The 26,565-nt window shown below is 43.3% G+C and overlaps 1 protein-coding gene across 4 annotated transcripts in view; it reads left to right on the forward strand.

The window, feature by feature from the left end:
• ODF2L (outer dense fiber of sperm tails 2 like) overlaps positions 1–26,565 on the forward strand; it is a 248,638-nt gene that overhangs the window by 189,331 nt on the left and 32,742 nt on the right. For all 4 annotated transcript variants that reach the window (XM_069232260.1, XM_069232263.1, XM_069232261.1 and 1 more), the window contains one exon: positions 5,222–5,347. In XM_069232260.1, the coding sequence (XP_069088361.1) occupies positions 5,222–5,347 (126 nt within the window). The remainder of the gene's footprint in view (positions 1–5,221; positions 5,348–26,565) is intronic.

A 26,565-nucleotide genomic window follows, 5' to 3' on the forward strand; every position in this document is an offset into this window, starting at 1 on the left:
CTCCTCTGTTTTCTCCTCCTCAGTCTCCTCCTCACTCTCCACATTTACATATCTCTCCTCCTACCAGTCCTACACCTATGCAATCACCTTCACACTCATTTGATTCGCAGCAGGACAATGTGGATCCATGGGATCTTTATGATCCAGACCCCATTCCAGATAATAACCCAGATTGCTATCCCCCTAAGCCTTCACCACCAGGTCGCTAGGGCGGCAACATATCATAATGTCACCATGCATACTGAGCCAGTAGAGGATGATTTCCTATTTAATAAACTCTTCTCCACGCATGCAACATATCAGTCGCTTCCTATGCTCCCTGGAATGCTAAAACATACTGACCAGATATTTAAAGAGCCTGTAAAAGCAAGGATAATTACTCCTAGAGTGGAACAAAAATATAAGCCACCTCCTTCCGATCCTGTCTATATTACCCAACAGCTACCTCCAGATTCAGTAGTTGTAAGCGCTTCCAGGAAGAGAGCAAGTTTGCAGTCGTCAGGTGATGCTCCCCCACCAGACAAAGAGAGTAGGAAGTTTGATGCTGCGGGGAAAAGGGTGTCATCTCAGGCAGCCAACCAGTGGAGAATAGCCAACTCTCCGGCATTGTTGGCTAGATATGATAGGACCCGTTGGGACGAGATGAGAGATATAATCCAACATCTCCCCAAGGAACAGCAAAAAAGGGCACAACAGATAGTAGAGGAGGGGGCAAGCCATCACTAATAATCAGACCAGGTCAGCCCTAGACTCTGCAGATACAGCAGCCGGAACCAACAACACTGCTGTAACCATAAGGAGACATGCATGGCTTAGGTCTTCAGGATTCAAGCCTGAAATCCAACAGGCAGTGCTCAATATGCCATTCAACCAAAGACAACTTTTTGGCACAGAGGTTGTGACACTGCAATTGAAAAGATAAAAAAGGATTCAGACAACGCAAAAGCCATGGGTGCACTGTATACCACACAATACAGGTGATCCTTTCGTAAACCCCAACTTAGAGGTGGATTTAGAGCCCAAACTGCTGAGGCATCCACCTCACAGCCAAAGTCGTCCTACCAACCTCAATACCAACAAGGTGGTTTCAAAACCACTTATAGAGGCCACTACCCCAGAGGCAGGGGAAAATATTAAACATCAAAACAAGCCTCACAACAAAATAAGCAGTGACTTGTGCCATTCCTTCCCAATTCACACCTCCCCTGTGGGGGGAAGACTGCAAAAGTTCCACAACAGTTGGCTAAACATTACCACAGACAGCTGGGAATTATCAATTATCCGCAATGGCTATTGCCTAGAATTGAAACAAACTCCACCAAACATTCCACCAAAACCACACAGGCTATCCACAGACCATATCACTCTGTTGTAGGAAGAAGTCAAATCTTTAGTACTCAAACAAGCAATAGAAGCTGTGCCACAAAATCAAATAGGAACAAGCGTTTACTCACTGTATTTCCTCATTCCCAAAAAGGATGGAAACTTAAGGCCAATATTAGATCTCAGAACCCTCAATCTTTACATCCTGTCAGAACACTTTCACATGGTGACACTACAGGATTTTATCCCACTACTTCAGCAACATGATTTCATGGCAACATTAGATCTCAAAGATGCATATTTTCACATAACATCCATCCTGCGCACAGAAAATATCTCCGGTTTGTCATTCAAGGAAAGCATTATCAGTTCAAAGTGTTACCCTTCGGAATAACAACAGCTCCGAGAGTATTCACAAAATGCCTGGCGGTGGTCGCAGCCTACCTAAGAAGACAACACATTCATGTCTTTCCATAACTAGATGATTGGCTAATAAAATCAAACAGTCATACACAGTGTCAAAACCATGTGCATTATGTAATGCAAACCCTGCACACCGTAGGGTTCTCCATAAACTACCAAAAGTCACAACTACGAGCTGCGCAAATTCAACAGTATTTAGGGGCAATACTAATTCCTAAATTGGCTTGCAAGTCCAAATACGCAAAGAATACAAGCATTTCATAATATATTGGCACAAATACAGACAGGTCAACAGTACACTGTCAAATTTGTGATATTGGGCATGATGGCATCCTGTATTGCAATTGCTCCACATGCAAGACTAAACATGCGGCCCTTGCAACAGTGCCTTGCACAACAATGGTCACAAGCACAGGGTCAACTTCAAGATCTAGTGTTGATAGACCACCAAACATACATGTCCCTTCAGTGGTGGAAGTCCACAAATCTAAACAAGGGGCGGCCATTTCAAGACCCTGTGCCTCAGACCATACTTACAACAGATGCATCAATGATTGGCTGGGAGCTCACCCCTCAACAATCACAACATTCAAGGACAATGGGATGCCCAACACAAACAGCTACATATAAATCACTTAGAGATGTTAGCTGTCTTCCTAGCACTCGAAGCTTTTCAGCCTCTCCTGATTCACAAAAATGTCTTGATCAAAACAGACAACATGACCACCATGTATTATCTAAACAAACAAGGAGGGACACATTTGTCCCAGCTCGCCCTCCTAACTCAAAAAATTTGGAAATTGGCAATACACAACCAAATTCACTTGGTAGCACAGTACATTCCAGGGATACACAAAGAATTAGCAGATGTTCTCAGCAGAAATCATCAACAGACACACAAGTGGGAGATTCACCCTCAAGTACTTCAAAAATACTTTCTTCAATGGGGAAATACCAGACCTACAACTGTTCGCCACCAGCGAAAACGCAAAATGCCAAAACTTCGCATCCAGATACCCACAATCCCTATCCAAAGGCAATGCTATATGGATCAATTGGTCAGGGATATTTGCTTACTCTTTTCCCCTCTCCCACTCATTCCATTTCTAGTCAACAAACTGCATCAAAACAATCTGATACTCATAGCACCATGGTACACAACACTATTAGACCTGTCAGTAGTACCTCACTCCCAAACATACCAGATCTGTTGACACAAAACAAAGGGCAGATCAGGCACCCAAATCCCAACACACTCAATCTAGCAGTTTGGCTCCTGAGGCCATAGAATTTGGGTATCTACAACTACCAACTGAATGTATGGAAGTAATTAAGCATGCAAGAAAACCCACTACCAGGCAGTTCTATGCCAACAAATGGAAAAGATTTGTATATTACTGCCAATCTAAACAAATTGCCCCTCTTTCAGCATCAATACAAGATAATGTATGCTATTTGCTTCATTTACAAAAATCAAATGTAGATTTTTCTTCCATAAAAATACATCTCGCTGAAATGTCAGCATATTTGCAAAATGTACAGCACAGCTCTTTTAGAGTTCCTGTTATCAAAGCCTTCATGGAAGGTTTAAAACGCATCATCCCACCTAGAACACCTCCAGTGCCTTCGTGGAATCTAAACAGTGCTTGCGTGACTTATCGTCCCACCATTTGAACCTATGCACTCATGTCAAATGCAATTCTTAACATGGAAAGTTGCCTTCCTAGTCACAATTACATCATTGTGAAGAGTTAGTGAAATTCAAGCTTTTACAATTGAAGAACTGTTCATACAAGTACATAAACATAAAGTTGTACTACGAACTAAAACTAAATTTTAGTGTCACCTTTTTGATATCAATCAAACAGTGGAACTACCAGTCTTCTTCCCACAGCCATATTCTGTGCAGAAAGAGCTCTACATGCATTAGATATTAAAAGAGCTCTAATGTACTACATAGATACAACAAAACCATTCAGGAAAACTAAACTGCTATTTGTAGCTTTTCAAAAACCTCATACTCGTAACCCCATTTCAAAACAAGATTTAGCAAGATGGATAGTAAAATGCATCCAAACATGTTACCTTAAAGCTAAAAGACAACTCTTAGTTGCACCTAAAGAACATTCCACAAGGAAACAAGGGGCTACAATGACCACCTTCGGAAATATACCAATGGCAAAAATATGTTAAAGCAGCTACTTGGTCAACACCACATACATTTACTAAACATTATTGTGTAGATGTTTTAGCAGCGCAGCAAGCCACAGTGGGTCAAGCTGTACTAAGAACATTATTTCAAACAACTTCAGCTCCTACAGGCTAACCACCGCTTTTATGGGAGGAATAACTGCTTTCTAGATCATGCACAGTATGTGTATTTGCAGCTACACATGCCATGAAATGGAAAATGTCACTTACCCGGTGTACATCTGTTTGTGGCCTGTTCCACTGCAGATTCACATGCACCCTCCCACCTCCCCGGAAGCCTGTATCCGTTTAAGTTAAACAAGCACTTGTACATACATACATATATATATTCCATTTGCATGGACATCTCTTTTCTTTATACTCTATCACTCCTACCTTACCCTCTGCGGGAAAACAATATAACATGGAGTCGATGCCCATGCGCAATGGAGCCGAAGAGGAGGAGTCACTCGATCCTGTGACTCGAAAACACTTCTTTGAAGAAAAACAACTTGTAACACTCCGAGCCCAACACTAGCTGGCAGATGTATGCACAGCATGTGAATCTGCAGCTGAACATGAGAGAGGGACAGAGAGAGAGAGAGAATCTGTATTCACGGAAAAAACAAAGGTTACATGGACATTATAGTTGGGTTCAGATTTTTACTCCCACAGAATCACAGAAGTTCACAAGTTAAAGTTGTTGTTATCTCAAGAAGCTATATACTGTGCCCTAAGGTAACTATAACTCGTTCCTCTACAACACACAGTTTCCTCATCAATAATTTCGCTGCAAATGTAGCAGTGATATTATCAATGATGTAATAGAAGGTGTCATGAATGCTGTAATATGTGAGGTAATTGGCAGTGCATGGCGAGGGTGTGAGTCTTTGGTAATGGCAGACCTAAACCAAATGTTTTCATTTGTAGGCAAGATGCATTTATTGTGCAATTCATTTATGATGATTTAGAAACTAACTTGAATACATTTTCTCTCCTTTGGTCTTTCTTTAATATGTAGTTTTAAAAGCTCATTCGTATATCAAATCTGTTAATGAAGCATCATGTTATTTCCATAAAAAGAATAGCAGCATACCGTTTTGTCATCCTTGGTTATTCACCTGGCTAGATCGCTTTTTACATCTTAGAGTTTTGTTGCAGAAAAGGTTTGCGCTGTTACTGATTGTACTGATCTAAAAATGTCAGTGAATGCCGCAATTTCTACCTATGTGACAACCATAATCCTACCAGTGAATATGGTTTCATTTTTCTTGTGGTAATTCAGGTGTCTACAGAAAAGGAAAAAACTGCTTTGAGGGAGCAAGCTATTGCAAAGAGACTGCTTGAATTGGAAACTGAACTGAGAAAGAGAAAAGAGGAGAAAAAGCAGGTTGCTTGCACTTTGAGCATTGTGAGTACAGATTAGGTATTGTTGTTATTGTTTAGGATTCACTGGGCATTTTCGTTAACACAGCTGCATTTTCTAGACATGACTGACGACATTGCTATTTGTTCAGCTGATAGAAACAGAAACACCAAACCACAAAAATATTTAAGGGCCTGCTGTCGCTTTGTGTGGAAAGTGTTTATTGCAAAAATTAATAGTCTGTGAAACGCAAAGATCACCAATAGTGGGATTTCCCATACATCAAAATAGTAGCTAGGAACTCAGAGGGAAGGTAAGTCCCTAAAATACATCCCTCTACCTACACTGTTCTCAGTATCGATCACATAACTAAGACCCAAATGTATTAGTGGGCGGACCCATGGTGTGCAGGCTGCCCAGCTAATTTAAAAATGACCGCCAAGCACACGGTCATTTGTAACGGTAGTGGCAGTGGTTTCTGCTGTTTGCTGCACAGCTGCGTCGGAGGGATGCAGCCCTGTAGCGAACAGTATTTTTTTTCTTTTCAAAAAGAAAATCTTGAAATTGGATTTTCTTCTTGAAAAGAAAAAAAAAGTACTGCTCCCCTTGCCATGGGAGGCTTCTCTCAAGGTAGGGGAGCAGTACGATGGTTTTACTGTTAGTTAATACCAGGTTTTCCCTGGTGGTAATAAATAATAAAAAGTGACCACATGTCCGACCATCTAAATTGGGGAAGCGTACATGTAGGCATTTTTTTTTTTCTTCAAAAAGAAAATCCCGAAACAGGATTTTCTTTTTTTTTAAATGAAAAAAAAAAAGTAATGCTCCACTCACCGTGACACCATTATAATAGTTTTACTGTTCCGTATTGCTAAAGTTTACCTGGCTGTAAGAAACAGTAAAAAAAATTACCACATCCACAATCTAAATTGTGTGGATGGTTATGTAGTCATTTCTCAGACGGTTGATAATCCTCAGAGCCACCTAAGAAGTTTTGCCACAGAGTAGCCCCCACCTTTGCCATAATTAAGATCTGCCCAAAATTAAATTTGGCCAGCTGACCACTATATGGGCTGGGAGGGAACTCTATTGCTGTTGCAAAGGAGTACCCTCTCCCTTAATATATAAATTATGCCTTATACTCTTCCCAAGAGAACAGCCAGGTGCCAACCTGAGGTTATGAGAACTAGTAGATGACCATCGTGAGTATCAAAATTGTGCACAGTTTCAGCTAAGCAAGCTTGTTTGTAAATTTCCATGTCTCGGTGGGAGAGCGCAGTGTGTCTAAGCCCCTAAACAGGCACATCTTTGTAGGCTTTGTTAGCATGAGCAAGGAAACATGGCTGCACTACATAACAGTTTCACTGAAAAAGACAACTCTTATAATCATTTCACACCATAACTGTACTGAAATTTTAAACTGAAGATCGCCCCCTTGTTTAAAATGCTTATTAGAGGCGCAGAGGAAAATGGAAACTTGGTAAAGGAGCTCTGCTGAATCTGGCCTGTTTTTCATTCCTGGAGCTACAGGGATCCAGTAATGGCTGTCTGGTGGGGCTACTGCAGTAATGTCTCAGGAAGCTTCAACACTTGCTATTAAACCCCATGGCAGCTGGGCGCAAGGAGGAAGGACTGTGCTGGCAGCTGGGGCCGACACTGCTACGCTTACGGCCTACTCCTTGGCCTGAGCCATTGATCACCAAGACCGGAGCATCGTTGTTGCTCTTGGTAAGCTATCCATTTTCTCTCCAACTGGTCCATGGTGACACCCAGAGGAGACTTGGCGAGATAGCAGTTCCCCTGAAGCAGAGGCACAGCGTTCACTGTGGGTCCAGAACTGCTGCACATACCTAAATGCTGACCCCTTATGATTTTGCTGGTTACCTCCTCCGATCCCTTTGGCTACGGGCCCACTTTGGCAGTCATTTTGAATTGGGCACATTGATGTGTCTGCCATTACAGCTTTTGTAGACCTTTGGAGCCTCTGTCTTGTTTCTCCCAGGACTGCACCAAATATATAACCGATCTAATTACAACGGTTGCCGCTCTCCATCTTCTGGCATTTATTATCTGTATGGACTCCTATTCATTGGAAGTGCTTGCCTCAGACACCTGACAACTCCTTCTCCAACCCCTGTTGGCCACAGCCCAACTTGGTGGCCATCTTTGATTGGGAGCATTGCTTTGGATATAATGGTGAATGCACTCTCTCCAGGTGCTGCCGTTTTGCATCCTCCCAGCCTGACATACTTCTGTGACTGATCTTGTTGTCTTTTACTGCACCTGCTGCATCGGTTTTCCTTTGGGCACCTTGTACCTGGATAGCTCATGAAACCCGGTAAAAGTGCCTTGCCTTGTTGTTTTTTCAATAGCTACATTTCCTATCAGTAGGCGCTGTAAGTGAGGGTCCCCCCTGCATCCCATCACTAGTTTTTTCATACGTGTACGAAGGTGCTTTTCCAGCTCCTATTTTCGGAGACTGTTGCTAGGCACCAACAGCTGCCATTGTCGTCTCAGCGAGGTGCAATGGCATCTGGAGCATTAGACTTAATCTTATTGGAGCTCAAAGACATTAAACTGTCCATTGCAAATATAGAGCAGGCGACGCTTGAGACTGCAAAGGAAATTAAAAGCCTCCGATCAGATCTCAGTGCTTTCAAAACACACCTCAAGCAGGTCGATGGCTGACTAACTGATATGGAACAACGAGTCCATGGAATGCCTGACTGGTATACAGAAGTGTGGAATCTTCAGTGTAAGATGATTGATTTGGAAGTTCTCAATCACCGTATATATAGTGTGCCAGAGAAAGAGGAAGGACCCAGACTTGCAGCTCTTTCTCACAACCGGGTTGCTGACCTTCCTATGCACAAAATGTGAACCCTTACTTGAGTTCCAGAGGGCTCCTCTATTAAGGGTATATTGGGAATTCACCTCCGATAACCCCATACCTTTCATTGCCTGTCTTCTACATCATGGACAGTCTCGCACTATCTTCAACTACCTCACCATAATAAGCCCTTTAAGTATAAAGGTCACCGAATTGACATCTTTTCAGATGTGTTTTTTTTTTTTGTTTTTTTTTTTCATGCAACCAATCCCCTTAGGGAATAATTGCTGGCCTTTTGACGTATTTTGAAGTGCATGGACATTGGATATGTCCTACTGGATACTGTTGTAATGATCACAGTGAACGGCAAGGCGCACACATTTCCTGACCCTGAAACTATGGAGTACTTTCTGGACACTTTCATTGTACACCATATGGAGACAATACCGGCAAACCCAACTGACAAAGTAGACCTCTGGCAAACCTGCAATAAGAAATAAGACTTCAACTCCTCATAGGTTGTTGTGCGTCCAAGACCAACAGTGTGAACCCTCCTTGCATTCTAAAAGAGACAGGGACGAGTCCAGGCTGCCATGGAAGCCACCCAGAGAGGAAAATGAAGTCCAAATCCTATCTTAGCTCAGTCCCGATGATTGTCTGGATCGAGGGGCTGTGGGTGGCTGGGGGGAGTTGAAGCTACCTTCTTTCACTCATCAAATCGCAGGCCACAAATGATCATCTAAAGAAAGTGGCGAATTCCCTGGACGCAGAGAAGGTGTTTGACAGGGTTAAATGGACTTACCTGTTTCGTGTACTGCAGAGAGTTGGAGTTAAAGACCGTTTTCTGAACAACAAGGACTTCTGTACTGTTCCTCAGCGGCAACCATCACCTGTAATGGCTTTCACTCAGAACCATTTTCAATTGAACGGGGAACCCAGCAGGACTGTCCCCTGTCCCCCCTCCTTTTCTTGCTGGAGCCATTGGTAGCAAAAATCATAGTCCCTCGCCATTTCTGTTATGGCTACAGAGGCGGGGGAGGTGAAACTCCTGTTGTATGCAGATGTCATCCTCTTCTGCATACCAATTCAGACCCCTCTATCCCTCATGTACTCACCATTATCATGACATTTGGCAAATCTGCTGGTTACAGAATAAACTGAGATAAAACAAAGCTGTGCCTCCCAACCGAACAACCACAGAGGGGGTATTGGAAAGTCTTCCCTGAAGATGTTCTACTACCACCATCAAGTATCAGGGAGTCAGCATCAGTAATTATTTAGCGCAAGAGGCCCAGGAAAATATGGACATCCTACTCACCAGAACTGCCACAGACTTCAATAAATGGTCACTTTGCAAATATCATTGTGGGGCTGCATACAGACAGTGAAAATAGTGATAACGCCCTATTTGAATGATCCCTTTGGAATGATCCTGACTTCCATCCTGGCACGCCAGCTGTGTAAGCTTTGCAAGCTCATCAAAAATTTTGTGTAGGATGGCCAAAGACAGAGACCCTCTATCTGCAAGTTGCAAGCAGCCACTCAATCTGGAAATCTCCGCCTTCTGGACTATGGTTTAATACAAAGCACACTACCTGGCTCACTTGGCTTATTTTAACTCCACAGACCTAGAGCGCCATGACTGGGTGACAATAGAGTTTCCTCTTCTTGAAGGTGCCAAGAGAAGTAACACTTGTTATAACACTCCCGCACCAATGGCGGGTAAGGCAAATCCTGTTCAGTGAAACTACACGTACACTGGAAGCGATGCACTGCCTTTTGAAGTACCATTCATATCTCCAGGACACAGCCCCTACCTGGCACAACACAGCCACCCAAATTGAAGGCCAAACAATTCTGTGGAACGAGTGGACGCGCCATGGAGTTCGAAAAAGCTATCAGCTGTGATTTGAGGCTATCTTCAAATCTATTTTGGATCTCCACACTGAATTTCAGTAGGAAGCATGCCAACATTGGTTCTACACTCAGCTTAAGCATTGCCTGGAGAGGGCCAAATTAACCTAGGGATTCATTCTTACCCAAATCGATAGTCCAGGACTACTTGTGGATATTGAGTTCTGACTAGGTGGTCATTTCTGGGCTGTTCTCTGTGCTGCTTAACAATCAACACTCTTAACCCCTTCAATAATCTCTGCGAGACAAATGGCAGGGAAGGATCAGAAAGAATATTCCGATGTGGACTGGATTGTGATTCTTGATACACAAGTGCCTACATGATGCTCGGCTTAAGTTCAGTTTCTTCAAGCTACTACTTGATTGCCACTGGTACCCACACAGACTACAGGTGGCTAATTTGGTGGCTTCAGAAGCGTGCTGGAAATTAGACCACCCAGTTAGGGATGTACTGCACTTGGTTTCTTCTTCTGCCTCTTTGCAGCCCTAACGGCAACAAGTTTTATCCACCATCAACTCAGTCCTCTTCCGCGATTTTACAACATTCGGAGGCATTGATCTTTCTTCACAATACTCTGGATGAGGCTGGCCATGATCACCAAGCTAAATAGTGGGTCAATACAGCACTGTCAGTAGCTACAATTGCTGTCCTCCGCCATTGGAATCGGAGAGCCCCTCCCATTCTGATTTAAGGCAAGACGTGGTCATTGCAGCCTCACATGAGTGGATTATTTATCGTCTTTAGGATCAACTCACTAATTTGAACGAATATGGTCACCCTTTATTCTGACGAGTCCCCTATTTTCTCACTAACTTAATCTGACAGACCAGGTCTCAGTTATACTTTTCACAACTTTAAGATATTTTTTTTTCTCCACCTTTTCTTTCTTTCACATGAATTTCTTCGTTCATTTGTTGACGTGTTGGCAGAGGTAGGGTAGAGGGTCAACATATCTGCACCTGTCTGTGTTCTTGACTTTGTTGCATATTACATAGTAGGTTATATTATGGAATTATATTTTCTTGTTCCCTATGCCAGTCATTGGAGATTACCTGCGGATAATTAGGTTTCAAACACCATTTGATGCAACAACTTCTAATGAAGAAATGGTATTAAAATACTTCTAAAGATGTAAACCACGCAAGTATAGCAATCGGTCAACATTAAATTAGAAGAACATCTAATTGGTCCATGCGTAAGTAAAACGGTCGTCCCTTTTGTTCTTTTCGCACTGCATCATCTGTATTAAGAGTTATAGAAGAGTGCTCCGGAAGAGATTATTTAGTTGCTTTACAAATTATTTTTAGCCTGTCAGTCTTTAATCCTTAACACAGTAAGGAAGCCATAAGTAAAAAAAGTACATTCCATCCAAGATGTTCAGTCTGTAGGCCACTTCTATTAATAGGCATTACAAATCATATAGATTTTTTTTTTTTTGCTATATTCACTTCTTGAAAAATATCTATACTGTAGTAGATAACAAAACCAAGTAGGGAGAGGACTATGTTCTTTTAGGTATGTGTCATGTTATATTTTACCATGGAAGGGGGGATGTTTTTACATTCTTTCTCCAAAATGTGGTAACCCACAAACTCAATCCCAAACTTGTTCTTTTTATCAAGAGATGTAGCTGAACAAACCTTGAGTTACAACATTAATGCTTCTATGTGGACCCTAGTCCTGGGTAGAGTTATTCATGTACCCTGTGTATCCATGAAGCTAGGAGACCTTCGCTTCTAGGGATGTTCCATGTAACTTAACAGTCCCTCCCTTGGGGTTGTTCCCTTTCCATAGTAGTTGTCCTCCATAAAATCCCTGATGGTTTGTTTACCAGTGCAACTAAACAGAGGTGGCCTTCTATCACACCTTGGTGGATTCCAAATAGTACTCCCTTATTGGTATAGACGTTCTGTCAAAAGGTTGGGCCAAAGATGCTCCTTTGTTGACTAATTATATAATATTCCATGTCAATTTATGGTCTCCTAGGTGGACTCAATGCAGTAATCCCCTAATAGTTTAACTGTACCGGGCTGAGCCTTTTTTAATGATACTGGCCATACTCCATATATAAAGTGGACCCTAATGATTTGTATCAATGGTATTTCTGCCTTGTAAAGTATCTGCCCAGAGAATGTGCATCCATCCTCACATTCCTCGCAACATTTAACATAGTGTGCATGAACCTCATTATGAAACTTCACACACCATCATGTTTAAAGGCCACTCTCAAATAACATCCTTGCAGCAATGAATTGCTAAAGGTTCTCAAGACTCCATTGCAGTTTGGAGCACCTGCAACCTCTCCGTGTGTATAAAGAGGTATATACACAATACAATTGGAACACCCAGAAGAGCACTTTGTGTCTCTATGGATACAAAAACACTAGACAGATATAATGCAATCATGAATGTGTGCTTTTCAGCAGAAACAGAACAGTAAACTGGAAGAAGCCACACACCCTAAGCATTGTATGTAATTCCTTTTTCTCCCCTCGAAATCTTTCCCCCTCACTCCCTCTTCCTCACTGCTTTAATTCTCTGATGAACATCATGTACAGCACTCATCCTAGATGAAAGGCGTCGTTTTTGATAATGCCCTATTATCTGTTCCTCTTCACCATTATCTTTGCCTAATTTGTCTACATGTTCTGCATTATCTAGAGCGTATTTATTGTTTTGTTTAACTAAGAGTTTTAATAGTACTCTGAATGATGTTGGTAACAAATCATCAGAAAGTTATTAGAATAGATCACCCCACACTTAGGACACTCTAGGTGCAATGTTGTGGCTGTCTTGGAGGTTCAGTAATTATATAAAGTAAATAACTTTTGGCAATCACGCTGGTATAGAAAATAAACAATCCAGGATGGCCACTCGCCACTATTGGGTTTGCTAGGGCTTGTGCTGCTTTGTAATGGAAAACCAATATTGTCATTCCCATTATTACTACTGACATTCTTGGCATGTTATTCCCTCAAATGTGTTGCCTTCTGTTGCTGAATTTGATTTTGTTATCTTTAGTACTCTGTGCACTTTACCACCTAATTGGTATATTTAACTTACTTGTAAGTCCCTAGTTAAACGTCCTACCTGTACCCAGTATTGTAAAATATTTGTTACTAGTGGGCCTGCAGCACTCATTGTGCCACCAACTAAAGTAGCCTTTTAAAACATGTCCCAGGCATGGCACTGCAGACTTTTAAAATTGTCAAAATAAACCTCTTGATAGGACCAAACCTTTCTTTTTTAATACATATGCCACCCCCAAGGTAGGCCTTAAAGGCTCAAAGTGCAGGGTGCCTTTTTTCTTTTTTTTTAAAGGTAGAACATGTGTACGTTTTGCATGTACTGGTACTGAAAAGCTCCTGAAGCGGTTTTTCACTGTTACAAGGCATATCTCTCATTTTGCCTAATACTGAGTTACCTTATTACATTTAATAACTGCTAACTTTGGATTTGGAGCAATTAGAAGTATATTGTTTGCGTTCAAATAATTTGTAATTCAAAGTCCTTTTTAATGGATGTTGACTTCTAAGTGACAATTCTGAAAATTACACTTTTAGAAAGTTGGAATTTTCTTGTCCTAACCATGCGTGTCCTCTGCCAGTGTTGTGGATCGCATGACTGTGAATGGCCCTGCTGTTGGAGTTTATGTATTCCTTCCAGACAATAACACAAAGGGGGGCTTAGGTGTGTATAGGATGGACCAGAATGGCAGAATGACTGGGGAGGGGCTATACCTAGCCCCACTTACACTTCAAAGGGCTTTCCCTCTTGCACACACAAAGAAACCTGACACATGGTCTGCCCTGCCATTTGTCACCCCAGACAGTTTGGAGCCTTGACAGAGGAAGGAGAAACTTTCCAGAAACACACACAAACACCTCCTCCCTTCTCTCTTCTCTCTCTCCCTCCCACCGTAATGGTGGACCTCCCGAGCCACTGACTAGAACACACTTAACCTGTGGAAGTCACAGAAAGCGGACTGCCTGCTACCTTGAACTACTACCTAGCTGTCTAAGAAGGAAGACTGGATCTGCTTGCGTTTATGCCAGGCTAACCAGAGTGACTCCAAGAGTCAGTTGTCTGACTTCCTGTGTGAGCTACAGGCACACAGCTCGCTGCATGGGCTTCTCTGCATCTGCCCAGCTGACCTGCTGCAAAATAAACCACCTGAGCCCTGTTGGTCTCTGCTGGCCTGTGTCCCTGATTCCCATGAAGTGCCTACTGCTTTTGCAAATGTAAATTACATTTTCATGGTTCAGGCCTCTTTTCTATTCCTGTTGTCTCGGCCCCTTATCTTGAAGTGTTTCCTAGATATTTTTCTCTATCTCTTACCTCGATCTCACGCCATTGCTGCACTAAATAGCTTACCGAGAGTGATAAGCAACCTCTGAGGAAATGTAGACAAAAGCTACATGGCTACTGCCTGGTAAAGAAAATCAGTGTTTTGCCAAAATATTTTATGGGTCTGGGATAATGGTGCCTATGGACTGTTTAATGAATGTAACCCAAAACACCACAGGATTATGTTACAGACATATTATACAAAATAAAGATAGTAGAAGGATGAGAAAAGCCAATTGCCCCGGGACACAAGACAGTGATGTGGTGGGGGGGTTTGTTTGTCTACTTTTGTGTATGTGTTCTGCCGGCCAATATTTGACTGGTACAAAAAACAATCGGTTCTGTTGGAGCAGTAGAACTAACAATGTTTCATATATTCAAACAATTATGGATTAGAATATTTACTTGAATACTGATGGAGACTGCTCCATAGGTGCACAGTGAAGGTGCTCGTACAGTACATCAAGTGAAAATGCGACTATACATATTTGGATTCACAAAGTAAATGCAACAAACTAATGCAATCAGCCTGTCTGGAATAATATGTTTTGCAAGTCTCGTTTGAACAGAGCAAAACGTTATCTCTTCTTGGCTGCCTCCAGGACTGTGGATTGATGACAGGCAATTTTAAATCAATCGTGGAAAATTCGACCCTGGAAAGTCATGGTTACTATGAAACATCTAGTACGGGGGTCTTCATCACGAGTGGGTGGATCAACAAGGAGTCGCAAAGTACCTTTAATCGCGTTTTTTTTTTTTTTTTAAACGGGATATACAACTTAAGGAGCGCCTAGGAAACTTGCTTCCAAGGTCACTGCGAACCACTGGAAAGCTCGTCTAGAAGGATAGTCCTTTGTGGAGAGTGATACCGCTAACTTTGTGGCCGTGCGTGTTACATTGGGAATGAAACCCATCCGCTTTCTTCTAAATTTGGCTCTTTACTGCTGGTGTCTCCCAGCTCACTTGAATACCTCTTGAATAATGACTGGCACCAGATTGTTGTATATTTATATGTGTGAATTTGTGCATCTATTAAAGACCTGTTCATCTTCAAAGGCGTTCCCTAGAAAGATGTTTTAGTTCAGGGGATCAGGAACATCCTAATGGGTCAAGTGCTTACGTGATGGTCCTTTCTGTTTTGCCATCTTGTTGACATAAGCAGTCTTTCACCTATACTATATCATGGATTGGGTGCCTTTGCTTCGTCCGAAATCAGGCAGTCTCTGTAGTTTCTGTGGGAACCAGCAATTCAATTGCACGGTAGCATCTTTACCTAAGAGTCTGCTTGCGCTGCATCTGAACGGTAAACAATCGCTAGATGGTTTCTCTATCGTGATAATTTGTATTTTCTACTTTTTTTTTAGCAGCACTGTGATCTGTGTTACTTTTAGTTAAATGCACACTGCAGTTATGAAAGACGTGTTGAAAACCCTAGTAATAAAGTGTGCACAATCCTCACATTTATGTAATAGACATTTATTCTGTTCAGGTTTTTTATGGTCTGGCTTGACAGCGCAGCTGTCGCCAGACAATTATGTCAGCTTTACTAGAGAGGGGCTTTGGCTCTGCCTACATGTTGGGAGACAGGAGTACATGTTTTGTTTGGGGAAAAGTTGTGTGCTTCCTGGAAAAGAAGTGCTTGCCGTGCACACACAGCTGTGCACATTTTGTTTGCTTATCCTGCAGCTTGAGATTAAACTTTCAGGTGCACGTACATGACAATTGAGTACAATTAAAGTCTTTTAGATAACATAATTTATGTCGTTTTTCTCTGGCAGGAGCACAGATGGGAGGAGGGCAGTCATTAACTTACCTGGATTTTTAGGTCTGGCTTGACACTGCAACTGTCATCCGACCTTTTAACCTTCACATTATTGGCCTACAGTTATTTTCTTTCACACATGCATATTCATTCCCATGCTATTTACTCTTTACTTTGCCATACAACATTCTAGCCAGACCAGTGCTTTAAATGGGCCGGTACTGTCCGGTACTGAGTACCGGCACTTTTTTATTTTGAGAGAGATAGTACCGGCACATCTCAAGAAAAACGTAATACTTTCAATTGGAGAGTACCGGCACTTCTTAGAAACAAGCAGGTACTCTGATACAGAGTACCGGCACTTTCATTTTTCCATTTCAAGCACTGAGCCAGACGTATTGGCATTGCCAATGATTGTTTCTCTTTTCGTATGTGCTGATGCCATTCAAGTCGTGAGGTGATTTTAATGTTGTGTTAGGTATTTGGAGGAGAGCTGGTTTGTAAAAGTCGTAGTGGTGGCTCAGAAAGTGTACTTGTTCATTGTATTTCCGTTTTAATTTTCTTTGGAGCTATGAAATATCAAAGAAAACAGAGAAGCAGAAGTAAGTAATACAGATCACCAGAGATGGCTCCTCCGTCAGGGTGGTGGAGCGTCACCCCCCTAATTCACCCCCCAGCCAACAGGCGCTGTAACCTTTAGAAAAAAAACAACAATAAACACTGTTTATTGTTGTTTTGCTTCTAACGGGGCAGGGCCATGGGGTTGATGAGCATGGAGGGCAGTGCACAGAGCACTCCCCTCAGTACGCATGTATGTTTGGCCGGCTGTCTCAGGCCGGCCAAACAATCATGCGTACCTGGGCTCCCTCCAACCCGGTACTGTGGTGCCGAGTTGGAGAGAGCCTGCACAGGCTCCCAGTCTGCGCTGGAGCACCCAGCTTGGGCGCTCCAGCCAATCATGACGCTGCTTTGAGCAGCGTCATGATTGGCGCAGGGCAGGCTGGGAGCCTGTGCCTAGAGTGCAACGACGCGGAAGCAGCGCAGCGACGAGGTAAGTAAATGTAAAAAAAAAAATGTATGTGTGTATGTATGTGTGTGTATATATATGTATGTATGTGTATATATATATATATATATATATATATATACACACACTGTTCCTGCCATCTAGTGTTGGGCTCGTGTTACAAGTTGTTTTTCTTCGAAGAAGTCTTTTCGAGTCACGGGTCCGAGTGACTCCTCCCTTTCTGCTCCATTGCGCATGGGCATCGACTCCATCTTAGATTGTTTTCTTTCCGCCATCAGGTTCGGATGTGTTCCTCTTCGCTCCGTGATTCGAACTGGGAAAGTTTAAGAAATCATCGAAAATACGTCGGTATTGTTGTGTTCGGGACCGGTTTTCTATAGATACATCGGCACCAACGAAACAACGCTTCGGCGGCCCTTTGGGGCTTCCGCACCCAACCGAGGCCTTGTCGACCCAACCACACCCGTCGTCGAAGACTCTTGGACCGGACCGGACCCCCTTCCGTTTCTGTCCGACTTGCCACGCCAAGTATCCTTATACAGACCCATCATCGGGTCTGTAATCTGTGTTTGTCACCGGAACACAGAGAGGATACTTGTGAGGCCTGCAGAGCTTTTCGGTTGAGGAAGACCTTGAGAGATCGACGAGCAAGGAGCTTACAGATGGCGTTGAAATCAACACTTCGACGTCGAGGAGGAAGAGATGGCCATCTCGATCCAGGGTTCGGAATCGGACGACTCTGACGGAGACCGACCACCGACGGCAGGACAAAAAGTGAGTACGCCTGCCCCGACCCAGCCCCAAAGTCAGTAGAAAAAACAGAAGGCCTCTGGGACGCCACTGCCGGAGGGCGATGGCTCGACCCACAAGAAAAGCGGTGACTAAGTAACCTCTTCGGCACCGAAAAAGGCCAAGTCCGTGCCGAAGTCTTCCGACTCGGGTCGAGAAACCGGCATCGAAAAGACTCGATATCAATTGTTCGAATCGGGAAGCCTCAAAAGAGCCTCTCGGAGCCGAGACCAACTTTAAACCATGGGTGTTTCGGTACCGAAAAAAACAGCTTCGGAGCCAAAAAAGGCTTCTTCTACAGAAGAACATGGCTCTCCCAACAACTTAAAGAGAGGCACAGGTTTGAGCAGGAGCTGGATGTGGAGGAGCTTGACCAAACTCAACCAAGGTTACATATCCAGAAAGACACTGGAAACCTTCAAACCATCCCTCCGCTCAAGTTTAAAAGGAAATTGGCTTTTCACGCAGAGACTGAAACTGAGCAGCCAAGAGCAAAGGTGGTTAGAGAAAGGTCACCAATTCTACATTTCACACCAGAGATGTCGCCACCACACTCGCCACAAGGGACAAGGTCACCAGTCGGCACACCAACTGCACAGTCACCCACACATACTGTGCAGACGCAGGACAATGCAGATCCCTGGGACCTCTACGACCCACCAGTTTCAGACAACAGTCCTGAGTGTTATCCTTCAAAGCCATCTCCTCCAGAGGGTAGCACATCCTACACGCAAGTACTAGCCAGGCCTGCGAAATTTCATAATGTCACTATGCACTCAGAACCAGTGGAGGATGACTTTCTTTTCAATACACTGGCGTCCACGCATGCGTCATATCAAAGGCTGCCAATGTTACCAGGCATGCTTAAGCATACACAACTGGTCTTCCAAGAACCGGTCAAGGGAAGGGCAATTACACCGCGGGTGGAGAAAAAAATATAAACCTCCCCCATCGGACCCTGTGTTCATTACACAGCAGCTCCCTCCGGACTCTGTTGTAGTGGGAGCCGCAAGAAAGCGGGCAAATTCACAATTGTCAGGGGATGCGCCACCCCCTGATAAAGAAAGCTGTAAATTTGACGGGGTGGGGAAAAGAGTGGCATCGCAAGTGGCCAACCAGTGGCGTATCGCCAATTCACAGGCACTCCTCGCCCGTTACGACCGAGCCCATTGGGTCGAAATGCATGATATTATTCAGCATTTACCAAAAGAACATCAAAAACGGGCTCAACAGGTGGTGGAGGAGGGACAGGCCATTTCCAACAACCAAATCCGTTCTGCACTGGACTCTGCCGATACAGCAGCAAGAACTGTAAACACAGCAGTTACCATCAGGAGGCATGCATGGCTTCGCAGTTCTGGTTTCAAACCAGAAATACAGCAAGCGGTGTTAAACATGCCGTTCAACCAGCAGCAACTGTTTGGGCCGGAGGTGGACACTGCAATACGAAAAATGAAGAAGGACACAGACACTGCCAAAGCCATGGGCGCGCTCTACTCTTCCCAGTATAGGGGAACATTTAGGAAGCCACAATTTAGGGGAGGATTTAGACAGCAACCCTCAGAGCCATCCACCTCCCAAACAAAACCCACCTACCAGTCACAATACCAGAGAGGGGGGTTTTGTGGGTCATTCAGGGGACAATACCCAAGAGCAAGGGGAACATTTCAGCCTGTCAAGCAGACCCCCAGTAACAAGCAGTGACTTCAATGTCACACTTCCCCAACACACATCACCAGTGGGGGGAAGATTAACAAAATACCACAAACATTGCTCAGACATAACCACGGACACATGGGTTCTATCAATTATCGAACATGGTTATTGCATAGAGTTCACACATTTCCCTCCAGATGTTCCCCCAAGGACACACAAACTGTCAGCACAACATCTAGACCTACTACAAATAGAGGTGCAAGCACTATTAACAAAACAAGCCATAGAACTTGTACCACACCATCAAAAAGGAACAGGGATTTACTCCCTATATTTCCTTATTCCCAAAAAAGACAAAACACTACAACCAATTTTAGATCTCAGGACGTTAAACCTCTTCATCAAGTCAGATAATTTCCACATGGTCACACTACAAGACGTAGTTCCCTTGCTAAAACAGGAAGAATACATGGCAACACTGGATTTAAAGGATGTGTATTTCCACATACCCATCCATCCATCTCACAGGAAATACCTCAGATTCGTCATAGAAGGCAAAGAATACCAATTCAAAGTATTGCCCTTCGGGATAACAACAGCGCCCAGAGTATTTACAAAATGCCTCGCTGTAGTAGCAGCAGCTCATATAAGGGACATCACATGCACGTATTCCCATATCTCGACGATTGGCTAATAAAAGCCAACACTAACACTGGTGTCAAAGTCACACGCAATATGTAATAGATACTCTACACAAACTAGGGTTTTCTATAAATTACCAAAAATCTCACTTGCAACCATCCTAAATACAACAATACTTGGGAGCCACACTCAACACGCAAAGAGCAATTGCCACTCCAAGCCCACAAAGAGTTCAATCGTTTCAAAATATAGTGTCAAGCATACAACCAAACCAACAGTACACAGTCAGGTTTGTAATGAAACTACTAGGCATGATGTCCTCCTGCATCGCTATTGTCCCAAACGCACGGCTACACATGCGGCCCTTACAACAGTGCCTAGCAAAACAATGGACGTAGGCACAGGGTCAACTTCAAGATCTAGTGTTGATAGACCGCTAAACACACTCTTCGCTTCAATGGTGGAACCGTGTAAATTTAAACAAAGGGCGGCCATTTCAAGACCCAGTATCTCACGCCATTATTACAACAGACACTTCCATGATTGGTTGGGGAGCACACCTCAGCAATCACAATATACAAGGTCAATGGGACAATCAACAAAAACAACTTCACGTAAATCACTTAGAACTACTAGCTGTCTCCCTAGCACTCAAAGCTTTTCAACCCCTTCTAGTCCACAAACACATTCTTGTCAAAACAACTAATATGACAGCAATGTACTATCTAAACAAACGGTGGGTGGGGGGGGACACTCGTCACAACTATGCCTGCTAGCACAAAAATGTTGGCATTGGGCAATTCACAACATTCGCCTGATAGCGCAATATATACCAGGCATTCACAATCAGTTAGCAGACAATCTGTCGAGATCACCATCAAACTCACGAGTGGGAAATACATCCCCAGATTCTACAAGATTACTTCTACCGCTGGGGGACACCAGACATAGATCTGTTTGCAACAAAACGCAAAATGCCAAAACTTCGCATCCAGGTACCCACACCCTCAGTCCAAGGGCAATGCTCTATGGATCAGATGGTCAGGGATATTTGCTTACACTTTTCCCCCTCTCCCACTCATTCCTTTCCTAGTCAACAAACTGAGTCAAAACAAACTCAAACTAATACTCATAGCACCAACGTGGGCTCGCCAACCGTGGTACACCACACTGTTGGACTTCTCAGTAGTACCTCACATCAAACTCCCAAACAGACCAGATCTGTTAACACAACACAAACAACAGATCAGACACCCAATCCATCATCGCTCAACCTAGCAATCTGGCTCCTGAAGTCTTAGAATGTGGCTATCCAAACCTTTCAAATGAGTGTATGGAAGTCATTAAACAGGCAAGAAAACCGACAAGGCGTTGTTATGCTAATAAATGGAAAAGGTTTGTTTTCTACTGCCAAGCAAACCAAATCACACCGTTGGATGCCTCCATACAAACATTGTGAGTTACTTACTACACCTACAAAAAGTAAATCTTGCTTTTTCTTTCATCAAAATTAATCTCACTGCAATCTCTGCTTACCTGCAGATTAAACATACAAAGTCACTTTTTAGAATCCCAGTTATTATTCATGGAAGGACTAAAAAGGATCATACCTCCAAGAACCCCACAGTACCCTCGTGGAATCTTAATATTGTACTTACACAACTCATGGGCCCACCTTTTGAACCCATGCGTTCTTGCCGAATCCAATTCTTAACTTGGAAGGTAGCTTTTCTAATAGCTATCGCTTCACTACGAAGAGTTAGCGAAATACAGGCGTTTACTATCAAAGAACCCTTTATACAAATACACAAACATAAAGTGGTTCTCCATACGAATCCAAAAGTAATTTCACTGTTTCATCTAAACCAAACAGTAGAGCTCCCAATCTTCTTCCCACAACCAGACTCAGTAGCAGAAAGAGCACTGCATACATTAAACATAAAAAGAGCGTTAATGTATTACATAGAACAAAATCATTTTGTAAAACTAAGCAAATGTTTGTTACTTTCCAAAACCCCATGCTGGTAACCCTGCATCCAAACAGGGCATAGCCAGATGGATAGTCAAATGCATTCAGACCTGTTACCTCAAACCTAAAATACACTTACCCATTACACCAAGGGCACACTCCACTAGAAAGAAAGGAGCAACAATGGCCTTTCTAGGTAATATACCAATGACAGAGATTTGTAAGGCAGCCACTTGGACTACACCTCATACCTTTACCAACATTACTGTGTAGCTGTGTTAGCAACACAACAAGCCACAGTAGGGGACAGGGTGTACTAAGAACATTATTTCAAACGACTTCAACTCCTACAGGCTGACCACCGCTTTCGGGAGGATTACTGCTGTGTAGTCTATGCACAGCATGTGTATCTGCAGCTACACATGCCATTGAATGGAAAATGTCACTTACCCAGTGTACATCTGTTCGTGGCATGTTGCGCTGCAGATTCACATGCGCCCTCCCATCTCCCTGGGATCCTGTAGCCGTTTAAGTTGCATTTCAATTTTATATATGTAAATAAATATTCCTTTACCACAAACTATGTACATACATATCTATTCCATTGCATGGACATCTTTAGTATCCTCTACCACTCCTACCTCACCCTATGCGGGAAAAACAATCTAAGATGGAGTCGAAAGGCAGGAGTCACTCGGTCCCGTGACTCGAAAAGACTTCTTTGAAGAAAAACAACTTGTAACACTCCGAGCCCAACACTAGATGGCAGGAACAGTGCACAGCATGTGAATCTGCAGCACAACATGCCACGAACAGATGTACACTGGGCAAGTGAAATTTTCCATATATATATATATATATATATATATATATATATATATACTCGCGTTTCACTTTAAACACCTATCAATAAATTAACAGATAAAACTCAAATTCAGCAAATTTGATCTAAGTGCAAATGTAAATAATATTTTCTTGTCTTGCTTGTTTAGTATATTTTTCTTTGTATGGTTGTATTTTGAGGGAAGTATAATTCTCAATTATTTAATAAATTAATGAGTTCTTTATTGTGTGATTAATTAAAATCTTCACAATACCTTCACAAAGAAGGAGGTTTCTGTTCAGTTCATTAAAAGATAATCTATAAAATAATCATCAAATTAATTTTGAGCATTATTACAAATGCGCAGAAGTGCAACCTGGAACGCAGACAAAGCCTTCTAGAGGGAGAGCCCCAAAAGGACGTTCTCCTTGTACCACAATATAAATTCCCAATTATTTGGGTTTTTTTTTCTATTTAAAGCATCCTTAATTTCTCAATTACGACGGTAGGTTCCACACTTGCTGACAGTATCTGATTTGTTTCAGTTTTTACAGTAAATGAGCAGATGAAAATACTGGTGCCTGTCACTATCAATGCAACTAAAAAGCATTGATTGTCCTGCTTGGTTTGCAGAACCATTCATAATCTGAGTTACCTGTCCTTAGGAAAAGTTGAACAGATATAGCATTATGCTAAGATTTGCTATTGCCCTTGGAGAAATGGAGATAAATGATGTAGTTTTCTTAGTATGTAGATAATACTATGTTGCTTTACTTTGATACCATCTGTCATCTGTGTTTTTTTCGTCTGGGCATTACTAAATTCTAAAGTCCAAGTGTGGTATTAACAACTAGGAAGACGATGGTTAACAGTTTATAAATGACTGGTTTTAATAAGCAGCAACAGATAGTCCTCTGAAAAGTCTGATTTTTAATATTTGAAAGAAGTACATTATCTGGATTTGTTCTTGTATATGCTCAGTAGGCACATTGCTTCCTCGCTCCACCTTTCCTTTTATTGTAATCTAAACAAAACATTGTATTTGTGCACTGAAGTTCAGTTTTTGACAAGTGCAATGACTTCTTTTAATTTCAAATTATTTTTTTAAATATTCCCCTATTTGCTTATAAGCCAAAATAAACTCATATTTTGAAAAATATATATTCCTTTACATGTTTTCTCCGACTGATTATTTCTAATAATGGTCTGGAATCATTAGAATGCTCCAGAACTGTTAGAAATATTTCGAATAGCTTGGCCATGTCACATTTGCTCACATCTCCTTTGCTTTTTTCAGATGAAGGAAACAAGTCTGTTATTCTAACCAGTGGTCAAAGTGCTTCTATCAAAAGTATGGGAACTGTGAGGCTGCATGCATCTGATGGAGACTTATAGTTGCCGATTCCTTACCTTAGAATTTCCCCCAGGCGTCTCTCTGGGTCGGAGAGTATTTTCTCGAGCAGTACCCCTGCACGCCTTTAGATTTCATTGGTCAACTCCGTGTCCGTAGTTGGTGTCATGTTCACCAGATGTGACGTCATGGGTCGTATATATATATATAGGTGCCACCCCAACATGCTGGCATCAGTTCTTTTCTTTCTGCACCTGCCTACTTGCAGATCCAAAGAAAAGCTACCCCACATTCACTTTTTGATTGTCCTTTTCAACTTTTTTGAAGATTTTTTGGACATTCTGGTGTGTCGAGATGTCGTCACAGAAGACCGACTTCAAGCCATGCGACTCCTGTCATCGGAAGATGTCTGTGACGGATCTGCACTTCGTGTGTCTTTGGTGTTTGGAGCATGACCACTGTTCAGTCATGCTCCCAGACGCGGTCCATGAACCCGAAGACTTTGAGGGAGCAGTGCCTAAAGCTTCTAGTGGCCCGGCGCACAGCTCTGCGTCACTCCCGGTCTTTTTCGAGAGGAAGGTCCCAAGACCACTCGCAGAACCCACACTGTTCGTTGTCCTATTCAAAATCTTTGGGACACTCGGGTAAACATAAGAAGTCGAAAGAGAGCACGCATTCTTTGACTTCACCCGTTGGTCGAATGATGTGACGTAGGAGGAGTGTCGTTGCTATAGGCCTCCATCCTTGAAGCCTACTTCTGGGTCGTCTCCGCGCCTCCCTGAGTTTTTGGGTGCCGAAGCCACCCTTGCCCAACTCTGTGAGGCCATGCACCTCATTTGTGGGCTGTCCAACCCTGCTGGAGCACCTTTGGGCCCCTCTGGGCCAGAAGTGCCCCCCCTGGATTTTTTGGGCTTCAGCTCCAGAGGGCACCCAGTGATCCGTTTGTGGATCTGCACCGGTGTCCGTTGTACCACTGTGACCTTCCCCGATGACTGTGCAGAAATCGACGCTCACAATGCCGCCGGGCCCACAGTTGGCATCAGTCCCATACATATTGCTGACTCGGAGCTAGACCTCGGTCACTCGACACAAATGTTGACTTCCACAGGGACCTTACTCCACAGGTCTGATCCTGACCGGTATGGTGAAAGTATGGAGGGGTCGCTGGACCCTTTAGAATACCAGCTTGAAGACCCCATGGACTGGGTTCAGGACCTCAGTGAAGCCAGTGATTTAAACACTTCCTCTGATGCTAGCATGCTTTCTCCTCCTACCGTGGCTACAGAGAAGGGAACGTTATATTCAGTGGCGGCGAGGAGAGCGGCTGAGGACCTGGGCCTCGAGCCGCCTTCTGTGGCCGTCGGAACCAACCTCTTGACTGAGATGCTTCAGCCTGGGGCTTCTTCTTCAGAAACCCTCTTCCCTTCAGTGTGGCCCTCGCTGATGTCCTGCTGCAGTCTTGGTCCAAACCTGCACAGAGGCTTCGGTTAATAGGACAGTCAACCGCCGCCATGGGTCTGCGTCTAAGGACCCAGTATTCCTGACCCAGCACCCCACCTCTGAGAGCTTGGTTATCCAAGCCTCTACATCCCCAGGCTCATTGCCTTCCACACCCACTGGATAGGAAATATAAAAGACTGGATCAGCTTGGGAAGAAAATGTTTTCTTTCTCCAATCTGGCATTGCAGTCCATGAACACAGCATGCCTTTTGGGCCGTTATCACGTACTTTATGGGACACAGTTGCGCAGGTTCTGCCACAGGTCAAGTTCACAATATGATGTGGACTGAATGGGACAGGATTACTGGGTAGATCGGTTGCATCAACGATGGCCTTAAGGCGCCACACTTGGTTAAGGACATCTGGCTTTTTGGGGGATGTCCAAGCTGCGCTTATGGACAAGCCCTTTGATGGCAATCATGACAAAGCAGACTCTGCGCTTAAGCACTTTAAGGAGTCCTGGGCTTCGGCTCGGTCCTTGGGCCTTGCAGCTGCCCCTCACCCCCCTCAGTCTGCTTGTTGTCTCTTTCGTGACTTCAGAATGGGCACCCTACCACGTCCTTTTCCCCCAGCTACCGTGCCATGCATGCTGCCCAGCCTCTGCGTGGCCATAGACGTGGGATCCAACATCTTTGTGGATCAGGGACCAGTT

Source organism: Pleurodeles waltl, chromosome 4_2 (assembly GCF_031143425.1).
Source record: "Pleurodeles waltl isolate 20211129_DDA chromosome 4_2, aPleWal1.hap1.20221129, whole genome shotgun sequence".
Classification (NCBI taxonomy): Eukaryota; Metazoa; Chordata; class Amphibia; order Caudata; family Salamandridae; genus Pleurodeles; species Pleurodeles waltl.